The sequence below is a fragment of the Chelonus insularis genome, unplaced genomic scaffold (genome assembly GCF_013357705.1).
Source record: "Chelonus insularis isolate UGA/USDA-ARS -01 unplaced genomic scaffold, ASM1335770v1 contig_77_pilon, whole genome shotgun sequence".
NCBI classification, from domain to species: domain Eukaryota; kingdom Metazoa; phylum Arthropoda; class Insecta; order Hymenoptera; family Braconidae; genus Chelonus; species Chelonus insularis.
In genome coordinates, this window is record NW_023276746.1 from 287817 (window position 1) to 314811 (window position 26995).

Below are 26995 nucleotides of genomic sequence, written 5' to 3' on the forward strand. Positions count from 1 at the left end.
TACGCGTAATCGTTTGCAGTCCATCCGAGAACATCTATTATTGTGGTGTCTGCCTTCCCACTGTATCAATGCGGCAATCGCTGATCAAAAATTTTCTGGCTGGAGCATAGATACTAAGTGAAGTGGTGTTCAGTCGTACATATCCGTCTGGTTCGGGTTGTGACCATTCCCCAGCAGGTGGCGAATCAAGAGTGTCCGTCCAAAAACACACGCTATCGATGAATCCGTCCCTAGTATTATTGGAAAAATGGATCTGAACAAATTATGATTTTTGAAACAACATCCAATAAATGCATGAAAATTACTATTACCCGTTAAATCCAGATAATCATTAAAATTCGAAGCAATGACCCTTTCCTGTTTAAACAATCCGGGGAAATTCATCCTCACTGTTGGTGAAGTTCTGTTAATTAGCGCCATGAGGGGGAGGAAATAGAGGCTTTGCTGTGAGAGAAAGGTGAAATGAGAGGATGCTCTACCGTGATGCGGCTGTCTCAGGTATAGTCGAACTGACGAGAGAATCGTCTTGAGACCACTCTTAGAATGTCTACCGCCACCAGCGAAGAGGGACTAGTATTGAAGTCCAATCCTGGGTTAAAAATTCGAACGAAGTTTCGGCTAACAGGTATACAATTGCCCATACAAAAGTTCGACTAACACGTGTAAAAGGTCTGTCTGTAAGCGCTGCACTTGACTATCAGAGTATCTGTGTATATGCCGATAAATATGCTGCCTGTAAAGTTAATCACCTAAGTCCTAAACATGTCTGTATTACAATCAATAAATTTATTATTTTCTCCTAGAACAGATTACAAAAAATACAAGAAAACGTATACAAGGTTTCTTCTAAGTGTACATGTCCCTTTACAAGATAAAAGTTATGTCGAAAAAACGTGCGCTAGCTGGTGGTGCTAGTAGAATACACTTAGCATAAGACACTTCTTATTCAAATTGTATTACATGAAATCTTAATACATAATGTGAAAATTTTGTTTTATTTATTACTCCTTATAATTATTCGGTTATGAGTAGCTTTAAGAGAGCTGCGTGATCAAAAGTTGAATTGTAGTTTAACGGTCTACTGTTTGATACCTGAAGTTTTAATCTTTCAGGTGTTTCCTTTGCTTCAATGTCTTCTAAATTTAAATGTTTTTTTGATATTTATCTGTCGTCTGTTGGCTGGTGTTCTATTATCATGTTCGCTATTCCTCTTCGAACATTGTTCATGTCCTCTTCCGCGAATGAGATGCAGCACTGAGTTACAATCGAGTGTGCCCATGATGTTATGTTACGAAGTATATCTCGTGGTCTCAACAATGTCCACCCTGTCCCCAATCGATTTTTGCAGTAAATTTCAACAATAGCTTGACATCATTCGATGATTCTGGAGGTATCTTGAAAATACATGAATCAATGTACAGGAAAATTTTATGTTTAAGTATTACAGTGAGCAGTGTCCAATGCTTCCGGTAATTGATTGGAATCATCCAGAGGTTATAACTTCCGAGTTCAGCTGCTTCTGTCCATTTCCTGTATCCCTCAGCAAGGATCCCATTTTCAATTATTGTCGTGGCGAAGAACACCTCCATGCAGATGACACGGAACCTACTCTCGTTGGCCATGTTTTTTAATATCATAAACGATGCGTTTATGACATTGTCATAAAATTGTTGATCTTTTATTAGCTGTTAATTAAGCATTAACAATGATAAGAATGAGAAAACGACGTCCGGAAATATTTTAGTCAACACTTTAACACGGAGTGAGGTGTCCTTTTCTCCATCTAGTCCTTCGCCATAATATTTAAAGCCACCGAAAAAATAGTTCGCATTTTTTTTTTTTAATTCTTAGCTTAATTATAATTGTTAATTAGCTATTATTCAAGTATGAGCAACTAACAGAATACAAAAAACAACGTCTTGAAATATTTTAGTCAAGCCTTCGAGACGTAGTGAGGTACTCATTTCTCCATCTAGAGCTTTACAATGACATTTAACTTATTTAAAGTTTCTCCTTTTTTCATAACTTTCGATGTAAATTCTCGTTTCTATACACGAAGAAAACTACTTTCCTCTAAGTCATACAGATTAGCTTGTACGTCACAATTCAATATCTTAGTTTTCCTCATTTGTCCATTTGTAAAGCTATCTTCGACCTTCAGGGCACGTAGCACCTCTTAGGTTTACCTTTTTTTATAGATGCCGGCAGACGTTCCCGCACTTCCCAGATGTGCGATTTCAAGAGGATAATACACAGCCGAAGCGAGACTACTTTACCGTTATTTTTTTGTATTTAAATTTTTGACTTTATTTTATTTGTCAATTTGCTATTATTTATGCATGAACAATTGACAAGATAAGAAAACGACGGCCGAAAGAAATTTTGTAATGCATTAGCCACGTAGTGACGTTTTCTTTTCTCCATGAAGAACCTCGGTAAGACAATTAAGGCCAGCAAAAAGATAGTCCGCATTTTTTTTTGAATTCTCGACCCAATTATAACATTAATCAGCTGTTAATAAAGCATCATCAACTAACAGAATAAGAAAGTCACCTCTGGATATATTTTTATGAGCCATACACACGGAGTGAGGTGTTCTTTTCTCCCCTTAAGCCCTCACAATGACATTTAAAGCTACCGAAAAAGTAGATCGCATTTTCTTTTTAATTCCTGACTTAATTATATTTGTTAATTAGCCGTTTATCGTGCATTAGCAACTAACAGAATAAGAAGACAACCTCTGGAAATAATTTTTTTTGCCTTAGACATGGAGTGAGGTGTTCTTTTCTCTATCTAAGCCTTCGCGATTACATTCAAGTTACCAAAAAATAATTTGTATTGTTTCTTTAATTCTTGACTTAATTATGTTTGTTAATTAGCGATTTTCAAGTATTAGCAACTGAAAAAATGAGAAAACAACCTCTCGCAATATTTTTTTGAGCCTCGAGCACGGAGTGAGGTGTTCTTCTTTCCATCTCAGCCCTTACGATGACATTTAAAGCCACAAAAAAAATCAATCGCATTTTTTAGAATTCTTTGACTTAATTATATTCGTTTATTAGCCGTTTATCGTGCATTAGCAACTAACAAAATAAGAAAACCATCTCTGGAAATATTTATTTGAGTCTTAGATATGTAGTCAGGTGTACTTTTTTCCATTCAGGACCTCTTGATGACATTCAATGTCACCTGAGAAATAGTCCGCAATTTTTTTCAAATTGTCGGTATCGTGTTTCTCCTTATAATAAGAAGTTGACGAAGATTCCATAAATTGTAATTTGAGCTTATTATTTCAAATTCAACTTACTCTCTCGTTTAATTATCAATGAGTCCATTTTTTAAGTTCGAATTTTTAATTTTTTTATTGTGTTACAATTCATTTTACAGTTATCAAGAAAATATAATTATTTTATTCCACTTCTGTTGTTGGGATTCCTATTCGGAGTCTGAGTCGCTGTTTTCTTCTGACGATGATCCTGCGACTTGTCCACCGTCGTTACCCCTCGGTCCTCCTCTGGTGTCCGATCTGGAAAAATTTTTTTATCTATTTATTTTTGTTATCTTTTAATATATAATGTTTTTCTACCAGCGTGTTCTTTTATCGTATTTTTCATTACCTTAAAATATTTTTCAAATTGTCGACCTTCCTGTCTGATGCAGGTTCTTGCCCGATGTTTTAGTCCCTCTACTGCTCCTTCAGTCATTTCAGGAGTTATTGATCTTATCGCTTCATCTATCCTGGTTTGCAGTTTCTGTTCCGATCTCACTGGTGTCTTGTAAAAAATGTTTTTCATATGGTCCCATACAAAATAGTCCAAAGGATTAAGATCTGGGGAGCGTGGAGGCCATAAGATTGGTCCATAATTCCCAATCCATCTACTTTCATATATCTTATTCAAGCTATCTCTTGCTATGCGACTTGTATGAGCTGGAGCTCTATCCTGTTAGAACCAAATCTGTCGTAGATTTGGTATTCCTGCTGCGGTGCACAATCCTGGTAATGTGTTTGTTATGAATTCATTATATAATTCACCAGTCAGTAAGATTACTCTGGAATCTGTATGGTCCTATCTGTCAGAAAGAAAATATACCGTTAATTGATGAAACTCTACTCGTGGTGTAAAATCTCCTTCTAACAGCTCTTGTACTCGGGTTTTTTTAAAAGGTTGCATTCTCATGCTTTTCAAAATTCGTTGGATATTAGATCGACTTTTATCCAACTCTATTGCGGCTCTGTGAATACCTGATTCTGGATCAGCTAAAAAATGTTCCAATACAGCATCTTCATGTCGATCACGATGCCGAGAATTCGGTCCACCAACTTCTGATCGATCCATGACAACACTTCCTTTTGTGTGGAATGGATCCCACGCTCTTAAAATAGTCTTCGGCAACGGATGATTGCGATTTGGGTAATGTTCAGCATACACTCGTACTGCTTCTTCCGCGTTAAAATTATTCGACACATACATTGTATGCATATCGACGTATTCACTAGTACTGTACTTCATTATGATGATGACTTTCGAAACCGCTTGAATATAAATGAACATAATCCGAAAATGTTCAGTATTTATACTGATTTACTTTGACGGGCAGCAAGGAAACGACAATGGTAATAAGTACACTTCACGACGTGTTTAAGGCTTAAAAAAATATTTCCAGAGGTAATACTCCTCTTGGGTGGCCACAAGTTAATCCTGTAGAAAGAGTCAATAGAACTATTAAACCGATGATCATTTCATTCCTCGAAGATCTTGATCATAGAGAGTGGGATGAAAATCTTTTAGAATTAGAGTATGCATATAACATCTCAATACATTCTGAACAGGGTTTACACCTTACTTCCTAATGTTCGGAAGGAGTCCTAAAAATCCCCTAGAGTCAGTTAAAGTCGATAATACAATCATTGTTCCTAACACGAGTCTTATAATCCAACGAAATGAACGTTTCAACGAACTTCGTCAATTAGTCGAAAGATGTACAATCGAACCATACATCGAACCAGTTCTTTTGCGCAATCTATCAGTTGGGGATAAAGTCTATTATCCGAATAAAAGATTAAGCGAAGCTGTAAAACATTACTCAGTAAAGTTAGCTAAGAAATATGTAGGACCTGCGTACATAAAATCTTTTCCTAGACCACAGTTAGCACTTCTTCAAGATGCTAAGGGAAAAAGGGTGGGATTATATCATGTCAATACCCTCAAATATCGTACGAAGTGACTGGACTGGGTTTATTTCTTGTTTTCCAGGTCCGAACATCCATCCACGTCTAGGCAAGAAGGTGAGATAGCTCGCATGCTGCGAGAATTGCGACAACAGCATGATTTAAAAGTACAACGCAGAGCACTTAATGAGCCTCAAGATGCAGAAGAAGAAGAAGATTTAGCGCCACTAGCTATAGATTATCCTATAACCTCAGCTCGCAAATCAAGACGCATCTAATTAAAAGAACTTTCTATCTGTTTAGTCAGATGCGATGACCGACGTTCTGCGAGACGCTTGAGACTACCAGCATTCGACGCTGAGTCTCCAATAGCACCTTTGCGTACACGGCCGTACCGCGAATACCAAGGGTGCCCGTTAGAGCACTTACTCTAGCGCCACCGCCGTCTTATTCCACATTACAAATTGCTGAAGGCGATTATTCGCAAAGTAGTCAGCATACATCAAATATCGATGTAAGTCGCGAATTTTACTCAAATCCTGATAACGCCAAGCTTAAACCGCACGAAAAAGATTATCAAAACAAAAATCATTTAAAACCACGGAACCGTCCAAGGGAACTAACATTATTTCCAAAATTAGTTCCTAAACAAGAACGATAAAGTCGCCATTGATATATGGTGGAGTGGGAGATGCTTATTTTTATTGAGGGCAATCTCACTCCCCTTTGTTGAATGGATGACTCTAAAGATCACCAACTATCCTAACGATTTTTATAGAAAATAATTCAATCTGTGAGAGCAATATCAGACTAATAATAAAATGACTCAAAGACTCTAATGACTTCGAATGAATCAAATGATTTGCATGAGTAGAAATATAATGAAATTATTAGGGAAAGATCGATGAGGTTCCCCTTAAATGAGTAATAAGCGTTTATATAAAATGACTTTAGTTTATTAGAAATTCAATATACTTTGAAATATATCTTGATTGACTCTCAACTTTACAATGAAGTGATTCACAATAATTAGACTTATAAGTTTGAATGACTCGATATAATCTTAAGAAATAATCATGTAATATAAACTGATCAAAATACTTCAATCTTCATATAAATGAATAAATTGTGAATCTAATAATATTCATTTGACTACATCGACCACATGCGATGAGACTTCTTATAATCTTTAATATTTGAATTGCATAAGTTTACAACATTAGCAATAATGATAATAATAAATACAATTAGATAAAATAAAACCATTTAAAGTACGGCAAAGCCTATAAACAATTTGATGTACTTCCTAGCAACACAATTTGACTACAACCTGAGAAATTATGCAATTATGTCAATAATAAGCCTCTGAGCAGCAGAGGAGGTCACATACCAATTTGTTGTGGATTTCTTACGCGTAATCGTTTGCAGTCCATCCGAGAACATCTATTATTGTGGTGTCTGCCTTCCCACTGTATCAATGCGGCAATCGCTGATCAAAAATTTTCTGGCTGGAGCATAGATACTAAGTGAAGTGGTGTTCAGTCGTACATATCCGTCTGGTTCGGGTTGTGACCATTCCCCAGCAGGTGGCGAATCAAGAGTGTCCGTCCAAAAACACACGCTATCGATGAATCCGTCCCTAGTATTATTGGAAAAATGGATCTGAACAAATTATGATTTTTGAAACAACATCCAATAAATGCATGAAAATTACTATTACCCGTTAAATCCAGATAATCATTAAAATTCGAAGCAATGACCCTTTCCTGTTTAAACAATCCGGGGAAATTCATCCTCACTGTTGGTGAAGTTCTGTTAATTAGCGCCATGAGGGGGAGGAAATAGAGGCTTTGCTGTGAGAGAAAGGTGAAATGAGAGGATGCTCTACCGTGATGCGGCTGTCTCAGGTATATTCAAACTGACGAGAGAATCGTCTTGAGACCACTCTTAGGCTGGCGACCCCTACTCTCATTCTCATAGATAGCCTACTAGAAAACCCTCTTTACTGTCAGCCTTAGAGTGGTCTCAAGACGATTCTCTCTTCAGTTCGACTTTATTAGTGGGATTTCGTCCTCAGTCTCCGAAGCGTCTGATATTGATGAGTTAGAACCTTTTATCCACTGTCGGGACTGAGTGTACCATGCCTGTGATGCGAGCGCTGCCTGCGTTAGTTGTCGTAACTCCGGGTGCATTTCGCACCACAGAGTATGTAAACGCATAGCAAAGTCTGAGGCTCGTGCCTCGCATCATTCACAACACTCCATCAAATCCGTCCTTAGCTCCGCTGTCCACCTAAGGCATAATAGAGATGGTCTACGGTCAGTATCCAAAATGGAACGCGTCGTTAGGCCCCTCTCAGCTGCTTTATCGCCCTTATCCGAACAGGACGGTTGTACGGGGCTGTTGCAGGTCTATTAGTAAGAACCTATTGGAATCCCTTGCAGTGGGGGTTAGGCCATTAAGTGTCGATATTCAATAATAATCCATTTGCTGCAAGATGATATGCCGTTATACATATTCTTTTACCACCTACCAACCGGAGCAAAGGTGCATATCGAGCACTCTTAGACTGGAAACCCTGAAGAGTCGTAATGGTTTTGGGACATTCAAATTTGGGAAACCAGTGTCTATACATTATCGCAGAGTCTGTCGTTCTGTTGATGATCGAAAAGCAAGATTTTTGATAGACTTGCGAAAAAATGTGTGAAAAACAATTTTTTTTTAATTTTTCTCTCTTTTAGTATGTATGTGCAAAATCAATTTTTCACAACAAAAAAATTATAAATTTTTAATTTTTTTAGACAACGAAAAGTAGTCACATTCGTTAAGTAATACTTCATCAATATATTAACAAAAAATCATTGCTTCGAAGCAAGAATTGATTGAGTTATCCTATCTATTGAAACTCATGACTTACTGTCAAGCAAAGAGATACAATTACACAAAACCGTTCGTGTGAATATAATTAAATATTTATAATATTTTTTTTATTAAATCACGGAGATTACAATTCAACAATGACAATAACAAAAAAAAATTTTTTAATTGCCGTAACAAATACCAAAAAACAATCATTAAAGAACACAAAATTGAATCGACCAATCAGAAAAGCGTAACTATTTTATTCGTGCGCTGATTGGTCAATTTTATTATTAAATTTTCGAAATGAAAAAAAATAAAAATTCAATAATTTTTTTTGTTGTCGACTTGAGACAGTGTATTTCTAGTTAATTTTTAAAGATTATTAAACGTTCTCCAACCTCGCGAGAAATTAATTTACCATTTGACTGCAAGTGGAAGTGAAACGGAGTGATCCATAATTCTGTGCTTTCATCAAAAACGTTCAATAGGATTCATTAGGAAATTTCTGATGCAATTTTCCTATTGAATTTCCTTCTCCCAATGGGATTGTTTAAGCAGGATATCTACAAAAATTACTGTATGTCTATGGAGTTCTCCATTGATCTCGATGATAGAAAAAAATTTAATACATCTACATAGATCTCAGAAGATCTAAAGTGATCAAAACAGATGTACACAGAACAAAGTAGATACTTTTTTTTATAAAAAATAAAAGATTTGCGAACTATAAGTGCTAGAGATCTAAAACTGGTCCCATTTAATTCTTTGCAAAATTCTCGAACTATTATACGCATCATGTCTCGATTTCTGATGCGTTGTTTTACACTGAGAAAAAAATTTCGTTAAATGAAAGAATTTGTTATCCAATCAATAAAAGAAACTTCGAATATTCTCAAGATAATATTTTATTCAGACTAATAGTAGTGTTATCAAAAACACATTTTGTCTTTTGTTTCAATGTTGCGACAAGTTTCAAAACAAATTTTCAAGGTTACGACAAGAATGAAAACAAAGAACATTTTATTCATTTGAGTAAGTAAAATGATTTCAATGAAATATTCATAATTTCGAAGAAATATTTTATTGCGACTATTTGAAATTTCGATGTTAATGATCGAATGAAATATTTTTTGTATGAAGTAAATTTTTTTCTCAGTGTAGAGATATCTAATTTACAACATGCGAAAAATTTTCAAATTTTTATAAACAAAAAAGCACATTTTGCCATGTGATCACAAACTCATACTGATGTCTACTGCCACCAGAGAAGAGAGACTGGTATTGAAGTCCAATCCTGGGTTAAAAATTCGAACGAAGTTTCGGCTAACAGGTGTACAATTGCCCATACAAAAGTTCGACTAACACGTGTAAAAGGTCTGTCTGTAAGCGCTGCACTTGACTATCAGAGTATCTGTGTATATGCCGATAAATATGCTGCCTGTAAAGTTAACAACCTAAGTCCTAAACATGTCTGGATTACAAACAATAAATTTATTATTTTCTCCTTCAAGTTTATTAAAGTTAGTGTCTAAAATAACATATACTACTTCAGTAAGAAATTATGCAAAAGGTGGGTTATTAACATCAGTTATATATTTATTTTTCATACAATTCTACGTTGAACTTTTTACTTGTTAAAGGTTAGATCTCCAACTACTTTATTATTTTTTTTTTTTTAATTTATAAAAATTACCATAAAAGCTGATTCAATTTACAATACGTTTTATTTAACAATTTATTTCACATTATGTATTGTCTCGTATTTATTTAATACCATTGTTATTGAATTTTTTTCGGTCAAGCAAACAGTTATCATAACCAAACATTCACGCAATGTTCAAACAAAGGAAAAAATCAGAATAAGTAGAATAATGGCGAATATAATTATTTACTCATGAATGAATATAAAAATATTTTAATTAATAATCTTTGTTGAATAAAAATTTCAACAATTAAGATTGATGTTAAACAAACATTATTCACTAAAGTTTCCACTGATAATATAATATTAAAGATTATAGATATTAGACATCATAAACTCGCAATTTCTTAATTTACTCTTATTGTTTAAAATGTTCTGATGAAGCTCTATGAATATTTGTTATTTAGGTTCACATCATGAAACAACTATGAACATAAAATAAGCATTGGAAATGGAGTATAAATTCTGATAAAGCTGAAAAATGAAGCAAAGAATCTGTGAAACAATGAGTTTTTTATCACTCTATGCATGAATTAATGTGTTGAATTTAAAGATAAATAAAGAAGTAAATAATTAGTGTTTTTTCCAAAACCTTTGAATATTATAGTTCTATAGTTACTTTTCGTACATCAGTGCTCATTTTACGTTTATTTACCAACCCATCATGATCTCACAAAATAAATATTCACCATGATAAAAATGAAATGAACGATTGAAAAATCTTTTTTACTGAATGTTTCCTTCCTTGGCCACTAAATAATTTAAATAAAATTTTCAGATGTACCGATGGGCATGGGGAAGATCAAAAAGAAGAAAGGAGGACCAGAAGGTCCAAGAAAAATAATATTTCCTGTAGAAAAAGATCCCAAGAAATTGATATCATTTGTCTGTGGTTCTAATATCCTGAAAGAAGGTGGTCAAGATGTTGAAATCAAACCTGATTCTGAATATCCAGACTGGTTGTGGACCATCAGACTAGGGCCTCCACCACCTCTCGAAGAAATGGATCCCAACACCAAACAGTACTGGAGAAGACTGAGAGCTATGAAAATTGGTGATGTCAATCGACTTAATTCTTTAAGGTCATGGCACAAGACCACTAAATAAATTCTTCACAAAATCTGTACAAATTAATTATGATAATGTAATTTTTATTAATATAAATGTAATTGTTGAATAATAACCAGATATGTTTGGTTCTCAAAATATTTTATTTATTTACAAAAACAAAACTCATAATAAGAAAAAAAATTAAGATATTTCAGCATGGTTAAAATTTTCAGAAAATATTTAAAAGTTTTTAACGAAAATTGAAGATCTTTTAATTTTACACAAAAAAGTTCGAAGGTTTTTAGGTTCTCTTATATAGTTATAAATTAAATTTTAAAACCTTTTAATTATACACATAAAAAGGTTTATTTTTATACCCTTTTCATTACACATAAAAAGATCTTGGAATTTTTTTCTTCTATCTTCTTTAATTTAAAAATGATACAGATAATAAAATGTTAAAAAATCTTCACTAATTCAAGACAGTTTATTAATAATTTCACTAGTTCTCTGAGTTTAAAGTACTACTTTTACTATCACTTATCATTTTTAATAAAAATATTTTTTGAAATTTCCAGTCATACTGAAAACTCCCAATTTCGCATCTTACCAAAACGAATGATCAAGATGTTGATTTTAAAACCTTTAAAAAATTTCCCAAAAATTGTCAAGGTACAATTCTCATGACAAATTTACTTACTCAACTACCTCAAAATATTACCATTTTCAACTCATGAAAGGTGTTTTTAAAAATAATGAAATGGAAAAATATTATCTTGTCTTTCATCAAACAAGTAGGTGACTAATTAATGACACAACAGCAAACATATAAACACATGCTAATGAAATAAATGAGTAATAATCCGCAAAGATAACAAGGTCGGATCATCCACTAGATAATATTGATGCTAAAACTTAAAAATCGTTAATTCTAATTAAAATATCAACATTTGCGGAAACGTTTTACTTTTAATCAAGAAAAAATATAAAAGCTTAGCAAAAGGATCAATGATAATTGGTTGTAATTATAGCTAATTAATTTCTGTTATTACTCTTATTAACTTTATCAAACTTAGCTGGATTATCGCATTGATAATGGATTGTTTGAATTCTATAAAAATGTCATTATTCACCTGTCTATTCCGACAGTATTCCTTTGTCCTTTTGACTAAAGTAATTTATATTTTCGTGCTATTAAAACAATCTATTATTTATATCGAAAATCTTCCTAATTGTTAATAAGGTATTTTATTTATGTATCAATTTTTTGTTTGAATATATTTTTGATGATCATATTAAATGATTTAAATTAATAATTTAATAATCAATCTATAGTTACCATAAAAAAATGATAGATCACTGTTAGCACTATTGAATAAGTCGCAAAAAAATATTTAAAGAAATATTTCTTAATATTTTATTTATTCTAAATATAACTCAATGAATAATGATGTCATAGATAACATTTTCACATTGAATTATTGAATAATCTAATATTTATTGAATTAATATTCAATTAAATGAGTGAATTAATGATATTTAAGCATATAATAATTCAATATTTGTAGCGTAAATTTTGTTTCCAAATCATTGATGCGATTTTTATTGATTAGATATTCACTTATGTGAATAGTTGGTTATCTGATAAAGTCAATGATATAAAAACGATCAGGAAATTTATCATACTCAGGTCATTTAGTTGTCTTGAATTGTAAAGTTGTAAACTTAAGGTAGAATAATTTATATTAATCTAGTCTTTTGTTTTAAAACATTCAACATTGTAGATTAATTTTTAAACATTCTTATAATTTATTTTATTGTCTTTCAGATGCGTTCACTTACTTTGTTGGCTGCTATTTTTGTAGCAGGTGGTGCATTAGCTTCTGCTACTGATGATAGTGAGTCTGAACATGTTACATTTAGATTTTTTATTTAAATTATTCATTAATCTCTTTAAATCTTAACATATTTGTAGATCTAATGGGCTCTAAAAACTTAATGTATAATTTTTATGTTATTTATTAAGAAAAAAATTTATCAAAATCAAAATAAAGATTGAATTTGAATTGGTTATTGGATTAAAAAAATGATTATCATTAATAAAGACAATTAGAATGTTATTAATTAATGTCAACAGAAAAAGTCGTCTGTTACTTTGGAAGTTGGGCAGTTTACCGGCCAGGAAGAGGAAAATTCAACATTGACTATATTGACCCTCAACTATGTACCCATTTAATCTACACCTTCGTAGGACTTCAAGGCACCAGCGTCAAAGTTTTAGACCCATGGCAAGATTTACCTGACAACTGGGGAAAAGATGGTTTCGGAAGATTCAATGCTTTGCGTTCGAAAAATCCCAACCTTAAGACTCTTGTTGCCATTGGAGGATGGAATGAAGGATCAACTAAATATTCCAACATGGCAAAGACTGCTGAGAGTCGTGAGCAATTTGCACAAAACGTCGTTGACTTTGTGGCTAAATGGGGATTCGATGGATTTGATCTTGACTGGGAATATCCCAACCAACGTAATGGTGCCGCTGAGGATGTTGATAACTACATTGAACTTCTTAAGGTGTTGAAGGCTAAGCTTGAACCCAAAGGATATCTATTAACTGCTGCTGTTGCTGCTGCTGAATCCTCAGCATCAAAATCCTACAAAATTTCTGAAATGAGCAAATACTTAGATCTCATTAATCTCATGGCTTATGACTTTCACGGAGCTTGGGAATCCCAAACTGGCATTAATGCTCCATTGAAGGTTGCCAAAAGTGAATCTGGTGATGTTCGTGGATACAATGTTGTAAGTATAATATCTAAATTTAAGTTCTTTTCAACAAAACCTAGTACCTAAATATGGCTTCAATGTGTCAGACTCATCTAAAATGATTCTAGTTTAATGATCAATTAAAAAAATTATAGGAAGCTTCAGTGAACTACTGGTTAAGCCAAGGCGCTCCAAAAGAGAAATTGGTCGTTGGAGTTCCATCTTACGGTCGTGCTTTCACTCTTGCTGACTCCAAGAAAAATTACATCGGTGCTCCAACTCGTGGTCCAGGAAAAGCTGGTCCTTACACTAGAGAACCCGGTATGTTAGGTTACAATGAGATCTGTGAAATGCACTTGAAAGGTGGCTGGAATGTTTACTTTGATGAAGAAAGACGAGTTCCTTACACTCACAAAAATGATCAATGGATTGGATATGATAACGTTAAGTAAGTTAATTTCAAAATCTTAATCTTCAACAATAAACTTGTGCTCAATTATGACTCTTCAGCACTCAATTCATTTTTTAATATTAATTCGTAATGTTAATCAAAAACTAACTATTTTATTCTACAGATCTCTTCGTGAAAAGGCTGAATTGATCAAACGTTTAGACCTCGCCGGTGTTATGTTATGGAGTGTTGAAACAGACGACTTCCGTGGTGTCTGCGGTGAAAAATTCCCAGTCTTAAGAACACTTCATGCTGTTCTTCGTGGTGGACAACCTGTATCTGAAGAAACTGTTGTAGTTTCATCAGCACCAGAGCCATCAGCTGATGACTCTGTGACTGTTGATTCAAGTGTTGAACCATCTTATGATGAACAACCATCAAGCCCACCCCATCCATCAGATGGACTCTGTACCAAATCTGGAAACGTTGCTAAACCCGACTCTTGCGACTTTGTCATGTGCGTACCTGATGGAAATGGAGGATACTTAGAATATGATCGCCAATGTGGTGAAAGTTTATGTTATAATCCAACCTTAGGTATTTGTGATTGGGAAACTAAATAGATCTTAATTACAACAGTAAATAAAAAAAATTAGATTTCTTTTAATTATAGATGTCACTTTAGACATAATCTGATTATTGTATTAAAATAATAAATAAAATCTTATGAATATTAAAAAAAAGCTCTTTATAATTTGAATTACTTTCGTATGAACAAAATTTCGTTGGAATGATGTTAAACAGATAACGTAGGAAATTGACTAACATATTTATACTTAACATCTAAGTTTGACTCTTTCATAGGCTCTTTCTCAACCGGCAAGATGTTTATAATACTGGTTGTTAGCTCAACTGGTCTCAGTGAGCCAAAGAAATCAGTCACTGGAACTGTTTCTGGATTGCGTGTGAATAAATCTTTCCGTACACCAACAGTAGAAAGACAATAGTGTTTTGGACAAACTTTTAACTGTAAAAAAAATATTATTAATTATTAATGTATCATTAAATATTCTCCAATACACTAACAATTCTAAGTTTCTTTTGTTTATTCTACTTTAAAGTGAAAAGTATAGAGACTAGGAAAGAAAAATGGACTAATGAAATTGATAAACGTGATATTCAATATTGTGTAATTATTTTTTTCAAATTTAATTACTATTTTTCGGTATGATTCGATAAAAGGTCCACTGAATATTAGACGGAATAATGATTTCTTCTGAATGGTATGGCAAAAAATGATTAATTATCAATAAATTTAATTAGTAATTAATACTTGCAATCCAGCTTCTCTATAACAATTGTTGCTATAGAGAAATTATATTTTGTTTAAATAAAAAACTGATAGTAACTTACAAATTCGCTAAGTTTTTTGGAACTGGAAGGTTCAACTTTCTCCAAAAAATCCAATGCATAGTACGTGTAACGATCAATGATATAAACTCCAATGTCAGGATCAACATGATGCTAGAGACAAATTATTCGACTGATTAAATCGGTTATTAAGGCATTAAGATAAATGATTACTTACAGAAAGTGAATCTTCTCCAACTTTACTAGATGCTACAGCTAAAATATTTGGACTGTACAGTTTTTCATACATAGAACTAGCTTGACAAGTATCAACAATAAATAATATCTCATGGTAGCGTCTTTTCTGCCACATTTGTTCCACAGCATCACTCAAGTCTTGACTAGTTATCTCTTCAGAATCTTGAAACTTTAAGAATCCGTTACCTCCGTGACCAGTGAGATAAATTAAAATATTAGAACCTTCATCAGTCAACAGTTTCTTAGATCTCGGAGTCTCCGGGGCTAATCTTCCAGTTAATAATCGTACGAAATTCTCCACTGTTACTTCATAGCCACGGTAATCAACTTCCACATCATCACCATAGACATTGATGTGTTGTTTGATGTTGTTGAAAACTGTCGCTGGTCTAGGATTGCGAGGATTACATGCCATGTCATCAGCAATCATTAATATTATTTGAGCATCGGGAATTCCAAGACGTTTAACACTTCTGTATATTGACAGGACATTGGCTACATGTCGGTAGTTGAACCAAAACCTTGAAGTATCCACCAAAACAGCCCAATTGTTTGAGTGTCCTGTTTTATTATTATTTTTAGTCTGAAAAAAAGTTGTCATTAGATTGACAATTGTTGTAATTACTTATTTTGAAGATTTAAAGATGAATTGTTTTACCTTCAGTGACCATATTTCGGTTAAGTAAATTATCGCGAGAAATAATGTCAAATATATTCTCATTTTCTTCGAGAATTAATAAAACTATTATCAACTGTAATTTTTAGATAAATCATTAAATTTGATTATTTATATACAACGGGTATTTTTATTTATATTTCACTCACAATCGTTGCACAAATATTACTCAAACAACATAATATGGACGCCGCCATATTGGATGAAAAAAAACACATGATACATAGGTGGGGTTGGGAAATTTTTTGAATTAGAGTCCCTTAAGATAAAGTCTGGCAAGACGACGCCATATTGCTCAATTCCTGCCTAAAGTCCCATGAGAACTTAATGAACTTTAGTCTTGCCTGACCCTATTTTGCCAGACTCTATCTTAAGGGACTCTATTTTGAATGAATCGAGTTCTTGATCGAAACACTAGAGGTACTGGGTTGAAAAAATTAATAAATCAAAACCATTTAATTATAAATTTATCATTAAAATATGTTAAAATAAATCAACAAAACGAGGTATTATAAAATAAAACTGAAAAAAGTCAAGTTAAAATAAAACTTTAATAAAAATTTTCATAAGTAGTTGTTTTTGTTGGTAACCATAAAACATTATCCCCAGAGCAATGTATTTTATTAGCTGAGTAACAACAAAATATACACTGAAGTATCCATTCATGTTAAGGCTGGGCTGAAGTCAGAAAGGCGACTGATTCCCCCTATCCAAATACATGGGATCGGGAAATTTCTAATTTCTTCGCCAATTTACAATTATTTCTATAAAATTAGGTACCAAATTACAGAGGAATTAATGCCGGACTGACGTAAACAACATTTTTTTGTATATAGTGAATATTTTTATTAAAAAAATTAGAAAGAATAATGAAAAAATTATGAATTGACTTACCGCGCTTAAATTTCAAGATGGCGGCCACATCATTCAGATGAAAAATCACTAATTATTTCATTTTTATACGTTTTTCGCCCAAAATTCGTGTTTGCGTCAGTCCTTGCCACCTGTCTGAATGTTAAAAAAATCAATTCATAGTATAAAATTGAATAATTTAGAAATAATTAGAAATCTTGTATTCCAGATGACATTCTCCGGAAAATTAGTTTGAAAAAATTCTGATAGGTGACAGCATTATGCTCGCAGATGACCTCAGTCATCCATATTGAAAAAATGCTCAATCCGTATCCAGAACTGATGGTGCCCTGCATTTTGGCGAGTAAATTCTGTATGTGTGTGTACGGGTAATATATGTATGTGATGTAAACATATTGTATCACTTTACAATGCCCTACACTTTGATGACTATTGCAGTTAGGATAAAAAAAAATGATGATACTCATTTAACATTAATTAATATAATACCTGCAAATAACTTCAAATACATATATTCATCCATTATTATCATTTTTATTAGGTATAAATGTTAATAAGGAAGCTCAATTCCAAGTCGGCGTATCCAAGCATGTAGTGTAAAAACAAATATACATTAACTCGATATCGAGATTATGCTGGCCATGTGGTTAGGGCGTCAGAGTTCTATTTTGCCGGGCAGGGTTCGATCCCAGTCATAACCAATTTTTTTTTTCTACTTTATTCGTTAGATTAGCATGTAATTATAATATTGACATGCTATAATTAATCTTTTATAACAATTTGATTTTTTTTTCTCTTTATTCATTGAATTTATTGACGCTAAGTCGAAAAATATTTGAACAGAGCCATAAACTTTCTTTTTGTATAAATACATTGATAATAGCCTGTGTTTAACAACTTATACATCTTTACATGTATTAACAATGTTATGTTATTAACAAGTTAATCATATTATTATTAACATTGAAAAGTAGTTTAAACAATCTGTGGCGAGTTTCGGCACTTTCCCGGCAAGTTCTACCCCCACTCTCTGTGCCCAAGCCTGCAGCTTATAATTTTTAAGCGTATTGAAACCATAACAGCTCAGTGGTTACAGCATCGGTCTTTTATTTTGCTAGGCAGGGTTCGATTCCAGTCATGATAAAGTTTTTTTTTCTCTTTTATTTGTTAGATTTGCATGTAATTATAATATTAACATGCCAAAAGTAATTGTTTACAACGATTTGATTTTTTTTTCTCAATTATTTATGTAATTTATCGACGCCGAGTCGGAAAACATATGAACAGGGTTATAAACACTTTTTTTACTATAGCTATATGAACGTAGCTTTTTTTTAAGCAATTTAGAAATATTTAGAAGTAGTTGAAATAATCCACGGGGATTTCCGGCACTTTGCCGGCAAACTCTATCCCTACCCTTCGTACTCAAGCCTGCATTATACAATTTATAAACATAAACATAATGTCAGAGATGATGTGTTAGCTCTGTGAGTAGAACACCAAGCTTTCATTTTACCGATTAGGGTTCGATCCCAGTCATAGCCAATTTTTTTTTTCCTTTTTTTTTCATTAAAATTTTATATAAATACAATAATTGGTTGTTTATATAAGTTCAAAATCAATTCCTATTGTCTTTTAAAGACAACACTTTCGAAAAAAGAGAATTCATAGTAACTCGTTCCTCACCCTCAGCTTATTTTCAGAAAAACAAGTTGTTTTCCGTAATTAATTGGAAGAATAATTTAATCAAATATATGAATTAATTTATGAGTATTTAAAGTCACTTAAGCAAAAAAAAGAAAAAACAATTGCCTATGACTGGGATCGAACCCTGCCCAGCAAAATAAAAGATTGGTGCTCTAACCACTGAGCTATTATGGTTTCAATAATAGTGAAGATGCTTGAAAATTATAAGCTGCAGGCTTGGGCACAGAGAGTAGGGGTAGAGCTTGCCGGTGAAGTGTCGGAACTTGCCGCGGATTGTTTAAACTATTTTTTATTGTTAATAAGTTGTTAAAAAAGGCTATTATCAATGTATTTGTACAAAAAAAGGTTAATGACCCTGTTCAAATATTGTCTCATTTGTCATCGATTGATTGAAAAATAATTTTACATAAAAATTGAAATTTAAAACTCATTTTCGGCATGATAAAATTGCAATTACATGCAATTTGAATTAAAAAAAAAAAATTTTCCGCAATTGGAATCGAACACCGTTCGGTAAAATAAATGTCGAATCTTCTGACTACAGGGCCAACATATTTTCATTTGCTTTGTTTACGTTTAGATATCATAAGCTTCAGGCTTGGTAACAGAGGGTGGGGGATGTGCTTGCTCGTCAACTGTTCGAACTCGCAGTCTTCTCTGAAAAATAAGACGGAGATAGATAGATATATTCTGTGCTCTGTCTTGCTCGGAACAGATTATTCAAAAATTTGTAAATTTCTTGGTGCCCTAAGGCTCCCTTTTTGTAGTGCATCCCTGAAAATTATCATTTTTCGAACGATTTCCCTGTTACCTACTCAATTTCAGTTGATGTCAAGCTTCGGCCTTTTGCCGCACAACGCGAGGGCGTAAAGTCAACTCCGGGAAACTTTCTGACTTCAGCCCAGCCTTAATTATCGTGTTTGAAGTTTCAAGACGTAGTTGGAAGCTTCTGACGTATATGTATGTGACGATTTACGTAAAAAAAAATAAAATTTAATATTCGGAAGTGTTTTAAACAAGTTTACGGTGTTAAAAAAAATCATAAAAACATTTATACTCAATTAAAAAAAACAACCAAATAATACAAGTGATTTTCTTATGAGTTTATGTGACTATTAACATATGTATACATATATATATATATACATAGTAATTACAAATACATACATATTTTACATACATCTATTACATGCGTATATGCAAATATATACGTATATGTGTAAATTTTTCAGGACAAAAATACAATAGCAATAATGGAAACAACGTGTAAGAGATTCATCAATTAATACCAACGTCATTACTATTATATGTGTTAATTGTGTGCCACTATTCAATTGTGTATATATTACTAGTTATAAAAAATCCTATTTACAACACACACACATGCGACAATATATACATATATACTAATATATTATATATACATATATTTATACAAATATATCTGTGCATGCATATATATGTAACACTTATAAATGTATCAATCAGTTTGCTTTCTTTTGATAGTTAATCCTTCTTCTAAACTCCTCTGCACCGTCTTCAATTCATAAAGAAAACGGGTCACAGTGTTTAGATGAATTGAACTTTTTAAATTTCGCGCTCTTGTTAATTTGGATAACAGCTGTGAAGTGTTAATAGCGCTAGTGTCTATAATAGTCAATAGTCAAATTGGTTTGCGTGCTTGAAAGCATATTTATTCAACAGAGGAAGAAAAAAACAGTTTAATGAGTAAACAATTATAATAAAACAACAATAATAGTATCAATAATAACAATACAGTTATATTATTGAAATATTACGTGAAAAGTAAAAAAGTTGAGGAAGAAATAAGTGAAATAAGAAGTGAAATTGAAAGGTGATAAAACGAGAAGATAAACAAATAGGAAAGTTTAAAAACAAAAACTGATGGGATTAAGTTTAAGAAAGGGTGGAAAATAATAAATAATTCATTGACATTAAAGATTAAAAAGTGAATATTATTGAGTGTTTTAGGTTTTTTTAATAAAAATTAATCATTACAATTACGTATTTCAATATTAATAAGGCATTTCATTGACGACGCAACGATGAGCGTCGAAGCGTCTGGTCAGCAAGTTGTGAAGGAAGGATGGTTACAAAAACGAGGTACAGTTTCGTTTACTTTCAAAATAAACATTGTTTGTTATTTATTTATTAATCATTAACAGTCAATTATGATTGTTTTCTAACATTTTTATTTATTTTTATTATTAAACATGATTATTAATGAAATATTTTGATGGCTTTTGTAGGTGAGCACATCAAAAACTGGAGATCACGTTACTTTGTATTGAGAGATGACGGAGCACTTGTTGGTTTTAAATCCAAACCAGACCAACAAATGGCAGCAACTGCACAGCCATTAAATAATTTTACCGTACGAGGATGTCAAATTATGTCCATTGACCGTCCAAAGCCTTATACATTTGTTATAAGAGGCCTGCAATGGACTACAGTGATTGAGAGAACTTTTCATGTTGAGACTGAGCAAGAGAGAGAAGATTGGGTAGCTGCTATCAGGTATATACCATCAAAATTCATTCATCAAGTCATCCTTTTTGTTACGGAATAATTGTAGAACCATTCACAAAATACTTTCAAAACACTTGGACATAAGTATTTATTTGTAATTTTTTTTAAATAATATTTTTTTATTCAGAAAAATTATGAAATTATGTTGGTTTATAAATTGAAAAAAAACAATCAATATAGCTGAAAATTTGAAGTTATTAATTAAATATTACTTAAAAGTTAGAAGTCAATTATCATATCTGTCAAAATTAGATAGTGATTTTCAAATCAACATTAAATTCAGTATAATCTGGTCAAATCCACTTTAGTTTTCTTAGAATTGATCCAATCTATTTGAATGTAATAACATTGTATTTTTAGTTAAAATATCAAATTTGATAAAATTCATGCAGATCTAATTGAAGATGACAAATTAATTATCATAGAATTTGATAATTTATTCCTAGATACCATCGAGGCTATTAAGATTCATTTAATCTATACAACTTTTTTTTTAAATAAAGTCAACTTGGATTTAACAATAATTAGTAGTTTTTCAAACAAAAAATTCGATTAAACTTAAAAAAAATTTTAATAAAATGCAACATGAAGTATATCATAAAGTAAGGTTAAGATAACCTTTTTTTTTTAATAAAAATTAGATAAAATGGGGAAAAATTCAAAGTGAAATATAAAGTAAATAAATGTATTTTAATGAATGAACCATTTTTTTTGTTCAGATATGTAGCTAATAGATTAGCAGCTGAAGAGCAAGCTCAACAGCAAATCCAACCATCTACATCTCAAACAATAACATCAACAGTAAACTCATCTGAAGATGTAGACATGGAGAATTCATCAAATGGTAGCAGATGTAATTCAAATGCATCGCTGGGTATTGATTCATTACCTAGTATTGATGAATTATCAGCCAAGTTCAGTGTTCAAGGTACTTCTAGCAGCAAGAGTAGTGGCAAGAAAAAAGTCACGTTGGAAAATTTCGAGTTTTTGAAAGTCTTAGGCAAAGGGACCTTTGGCAAAGTCATTTTGTGTCGGGAAAAAGCAACTGGACATTTGTACGCTATCAAAATATTAAGAAAAGAAGTGATTATTCGAAAGGATGAAGTTGCACACACTTTGACAGAAAATCGAGTACTTCGGACTACAAATCATCCGTTTTTAATATCTCTAAAGTATAGCTTTCAGACAGCTGATCGATTGTGTTTTGTTATGGAGTATGTAAATGGTGGCGAGTTATTTTATCATTTGAGAAAAGCAAGAATTTTCGGGGAAGACCGTACGAGGTTTTACGGTGCTGAAATAATATCTGCTTTGAATTATTTACATTCTCAAGGAATTATTTACAGAGATTTAAAATTGGAAAATCTTTTGCTGGACAAAGATGGTCATATTAAAATCGCTGATTTTGGGCTATGTAAAGAAGACATAACTTATGGTGAGTTGTTTCTTATTTTATTTATTTTTTGACTCTATCTATCCTAAATATTCTAAATAATTAGTTACTAGTAAAGTAAAAAAATTTAATATTTAGGCTTCATAATCAAACATTATTAAGATAGAATAGATCTTGCAATATGTGTTTATTAGGATCAAAATTGTTTCTCAAATCATATAAATTATTAGTAATAATTCTAATTAGCTATTGGATTTAATCTCGATATTAATTTTTTTTTTAAACTGATCAAGTATTTAATTTCTTTCCAATACATTTAATTGATTTTTCAATATTTTTTACTTTTCATTAGAAAAGATAATTTGTTCTCAATTGATTGATTATTTAATTAATTAATTTTTAAAAATTCAGGACGAACAACAAAAACATTCTGTGGTACACCAGAATATTTAGCTCCAGAAGTTTTAGAGGATAATGATTATGGACGTGCTGTTGATTGGTGGGGTGTTGGTGTTGTGATGTATGAAATGATCTGTGGTCGTCTTCCATTTTATAATCATGATCATGAGAAATTATTTACTTTAATTTTGCTCGAAGAAGTCAAATTCCCGAGAGCGATATCTAATGAAGCTAGAGATTTACTTGGAGGTAAATTATTTTAATTGATATTCATCATTAAATTCTTTTATTATAATAAATATTTCAATCATTTTATTTTTTAAATTTATTCTTTAAGAATTAAAAATAACAAAGGATCATTGAGTAACGTAATAGAATTTCGTACTTTTCGTTTAATGTTTACAATAAATTTTTCTTGTCTTTTTAAACTTATCAATGAATATTGAATCTAAAGAGAATAGACAGTTAAAATAATCAAAAAATCTCAGTAATTGAAAAAAAAAACATTCTATTCAATCTAACATTTGTTTTGATTTATATACAAATTGTCTTTTAATTCATTTTTCAGACAATTATTTATCTATTTATACTACTATTAATCTATTAGAGAAGTGATATATTTAACTAGCTTCGTGTTTATAAGTTATTTGCTAAATTTTCAATTATTTGAATAATTTAAATATCTTAATTTAATAAAAAAGATCTTTTAATTGTTGAAATCAAGTTGGCTTATTTACTTACATTGGGGTCAATTCACTACAATTCCAACATTTGATTTATTTTAATCTGACTGAATTTAATGTTATTTTTTCAGGCTTATTGAAAAAAGATCCTAATAAAAGATTAGGTGGAGGTCCAAATGACGGTAAAGATATAATGAACCACGCGTTTTTCTCATCAATTGACTGGGCTGATTTGGTTGCAAAGAGAATATCACCACCATTCAAGCCTCAAGTGACGTCAGACACAGACACACGGTATTTTGACAGTGAATTTACTGGAGAAAGTGTAGAATTGACGCCACCTGATCAAGGATGTTTAGGTAGTGCAAGTGGATTAAATTCAATAGCTGAAGAACAAGAGCATTTTCCACAATTCTCTTATCAAGATAGTCATTCAGCTGCTACGTCATCAATTTCGGTGTCTATTACTCACTGACACGTGTTAACGAGTTAGAAACATGTGATAAACGTTGATATTTAAGTTATAATTGTAATCAGATAACAAACGATAAATACTAAGAGGAAAAAAACGAAATAATTCGATATAAGGTGAAATGATTCATGTTGAAAAAACGATTATGATTACTGAGTATTTAATGGTCAACAATTTGCTACAAAACACTGCGATCATTTTTCATCATTTTATAGGAGTTAATAATATACAAAAAAGTATAGGAAAAAAGAGAAATCACGAGGATGTGAACCTCCAGACATGTTATAGAGAAATTTTAGTTAATATTTTCCGTGATTTTGTTCAAATAGATGAATTCAGTTATTTAAGTCGAAGAATCAAGATTTTTTAACATGATTTAAAATGTCAGAATATATTCTTGGGATTGCTGAATACAATCAGTGATAATAAAAACAAAGTGCATTCTCAAAGTGTATCTGTAAAATATATGGTAAATTTATTTTCAATGACTTCTGTTCCATAATCTTAAGTTTCCATTTTTATCGCCGTGTAGCCATTGTGATTTTAAAGTTTATTTTTTCATTCGTAGAACAGATTTCAAATAACATCGATATAGTTTTCTCATTATCGTCCGTTGAATTGATTATCTGCCAATGTGAATTTTATTTAAACTCTTTCTTTGATTTTAATAATTGTTTTTCTGAAGAATTAACACTTGACTGTTTCTCAGATGTTCTTTCCATGCAGAATTTGTTTTTGTAACAATTGTTCTAAATTTTTTTGTAGTCCATTACAAATTCATTTTCTAAAATTTTCAACATACTTTGTCCTTTCATCATTCATTGAAAAAATATCATTATGATTTTTATGAAGTATTTGGGCTGGTTAAACCCATTTTTTCCTTAAGAAATTGTTTGCTTCTCAGTACGTTTAGGAAAACAAGAACAAGCTATTCCATTCCCTAATGATATTAATGCTTTTATTTAAATGATGCATTTCAATTGTTTTTGGATTTTGATTATTTGTTGGTTTATTCTTAATTATTTTTCTCAATCAACATATCTCAAAGTACTTGAAGTATCTTCAAGATTTTATTCTGCTGGATTTATAAAAGTAAAGTCATGGCTTCTACTGCTTTGATGATTCATGACAGTAATTTCTATAGCCTCGTTTTTAGATTCTTGAATTAAAAGCTCCAGTGATTCATGGATATATTGAATACGTAGTTGAAGATGATAGCTTTTTCCAAATTTTTTATCTAAAACTGATTTTGCTCAAGCATCATTTTAATAACATTTTGATAACGACGTTACTTTTCTGAACTGATTAATACTCTATTTTGGAAAATTATATTCTCACTTAATCATTACTCGTGATTACTGGATATATATATGGAATGATTACATTATTATTTTAAATTTTACCTTTTTTTTTTAATTGCAAATGAATGAGAATTTGAAATAAAATGTGATTTTTTGAAGAAAAAAAATATGAGTTTTACGAACCATCAGAGTGCAATATGATCAATCAATCATACATGGCTAAGAGACCATGTGAATCGAAATTATAGGCTATAAAACAAAAAGTTTCTATCAATAAATTTACCATTTCTTTTCCATTGAAATTATAAAAGATATGAAGAATATATTTAAACTAAAATTTTCAAGATATTCGCAAGAAGAAAAATAAATAAATTTTAAGACAATTTTTGTAAAATATTTTTATTCTTTTTGAAGTATTAGGAGCATTATTTTTAGTAACCTTAAGAATATTTTTTGACTCCGATAACTGAACCAATAAATTTAAACAAAACATTATACAGAATAACATTACAATTTTAAACATACTTTAAACAAACTTTCTCTATTACATCTCCAAGAGGTACAACCTCTCTACAAGTTAATGAAACAAATCATTTTGGGTTGAAACCGAATGAGACTGATTTAATTGCCACAGATAATTTTTCCAGCTACAATTGAATATTAACTAACAATAAAACTGATGATTATAATAATAATAATAATAATAATAATAATAAATTAAGAGTTATTATTGGGATACTATTTCTAACATTATTATATAAATAAAAAACAACCAGATAAGATTATAAAAATGTAAAAAAATCTCAGATTCAATGAAGAATATCAAGCAAATAATTTGTACATAAAATAATAAAAAACACAAAACAGTAGAAGAGTAAAAACAATAGATGATAAATTAATAATTTGAGAATTAAATTAGTTAATTTTTAGCTTAATTGATAATAAAGAAGTATGCGTTTGACTTTTTTTATATCAATGCAGAAAATGGTAATAACTGATAAGTATTTAGATTTTGAATGTTGACATGAAGGATAATTGGCATTTCAAATTAATTACGTAAGGAATTTAATCGAGAAATATTGAGAGATATTTGAGTGCATGAATGTATCGCTGCTACCAATATGAAATTAACAAAATAAAGGAAAAAATAAATAGACTAGGTATTAAAAATTTATTATCACTCATTATAATTAGTTGTATTAAATATTGATTGTAAGAGAAAATATTATTATTAATATTGAATTGATTATTATTTTGACCGTTGCGATTATGATAATTATAATTATCTCATTATAATATTATAAATATATTTATATTTTAACAATTAAAAGAATTATCGATAAAATTTCTCTCCATAATTTGTGTTTTTAATTTAAGGTATACTTCAAATGA

General features: G+C 31.3%; 4 protein-coding genes across 8 annotated transcripts; 3 read left to right on the forward strand and 1 right to left on the reverse strand.

Annotated features, from left to right (window-relative positions):
- Positions 1-155: 155 nt before the first annotated feature.
- mRpL54 (mitochondrial ribosomal protein L54) lies at positions 156-10940 on the forward strand. 2 transcript variants are annotated; one of them, XM_035090415.1, is made up of 2 exons: positions 156-625; positions 10513-10940. In XM_035090415.1, exons 1-2 carry the CDS (start codon positions 544-546, stop codon positions 10839-10841), a joined length of 411 nt encoding a protein of 136 aa, XP_034946306.1. In that variant the 5' UTR covers positions 156-543; the 3' UTR covers positions 10842-10940. The 2 variants fall into 2 exon arrangements, with proteins under 2 accessions (XP_034946306.1, XP_034946305.1); XM_035090414.1 differs by lacking the exon at positions 156-625 and adding an exon at positions 9395-9602.
- A 950-nt stretch (positions 10941-11890) lies between these two features.
- Positions 11891-14684, forward strand: LOC118071319 (chitinase-3-like protein 1). 2 transcript variants are annotated; one of them, XM_035090410.1, is made up of 5 exons: positions 11891-12027; positions 12613-12682; positions 12922-13586; positions 13706-13998; positions 14126-14684. In XM_035090410.1, exons 2-5 carry the CDS (start codon positions 12613-12615, stop codon positions 14562-14564), a joined length of 1467 nt encoding a protein of 488 aa, XP_034946301.1. In that variant the 5' UTR covers positions 11891-12027; the 3' UTR covers positions 14565-14684. The 2 variants fall into 2 exon arrangements, with proteins under 2 accessions (XP_034946301.1, XP_034946302.1); XM_035090411.1 differs by lacking the exon at positions 11891-12027 and adding an exon at positions 12441-12514.
- Positions 14673-16425, reverse strand: PIG-K (Phosphatidylinositol glycan anchor biosynthesis class K). Of its 2 annotated transcripts, XM_035090413.1 has the most exons (5): positions 16375-16425; positions 16208-16301; positions 15530-16132; positions 15355-15465; positions 14673-14968 (listed from the first exon to the last, which is right to left on the reverse strand). In XM_035090413.1, exons 2-5 carry the CDS (start codon positions 16268-16270, stop codon positions 14738-14740), a joined length of 1008 nt encoding a protein of 335 aa, XP_034946304.1. In that variant the 5' UTR covers positions 16271-16301; positions 16375-16425; the 3' UTR covers positions 14673-14737. The 2 variants fall into 2 exon arrangements, with proteins under 2 accessions (XP_034946304.1, XP_034946303.1); XM_035090412.1 differs by having other exon boundaries at positions 16208-16421.
- A 3287-nt stretch (positions 16426-19712) lies between these two features.
- Akt (Akt kinase) lies at positions 19713-24765 on the forward strand. 2 transcript variants are annotated; one of them, XM_035090434.1, is made up of 6 exons: positions 19713-20071; positions 20312-20929; positions 21076-21343; positions 22075-22790; positions 23160-23396; positions 23962-24305. In XM_035090434.1, exons 2-6 carry the CDS (start codon positions 20872-20874, stop codon positions 24303-24305), a joined length of 1623 nt encoding a protein of 540 aa, XP_034946325.1. In that variant the 5' UTR covers positions 19713-20071; positions 20312-20871. The 2 variants fall into 2 exon arrangements, with proteins under 2 accessions (XP_034946325.1, XP_034946326.1); XM_035090435.1 differs by having other exon boundaries at positions 19713-20929; positions 23962-24765.
- Positions 24766-26995: the final 2230 nt, after the last annotated feature.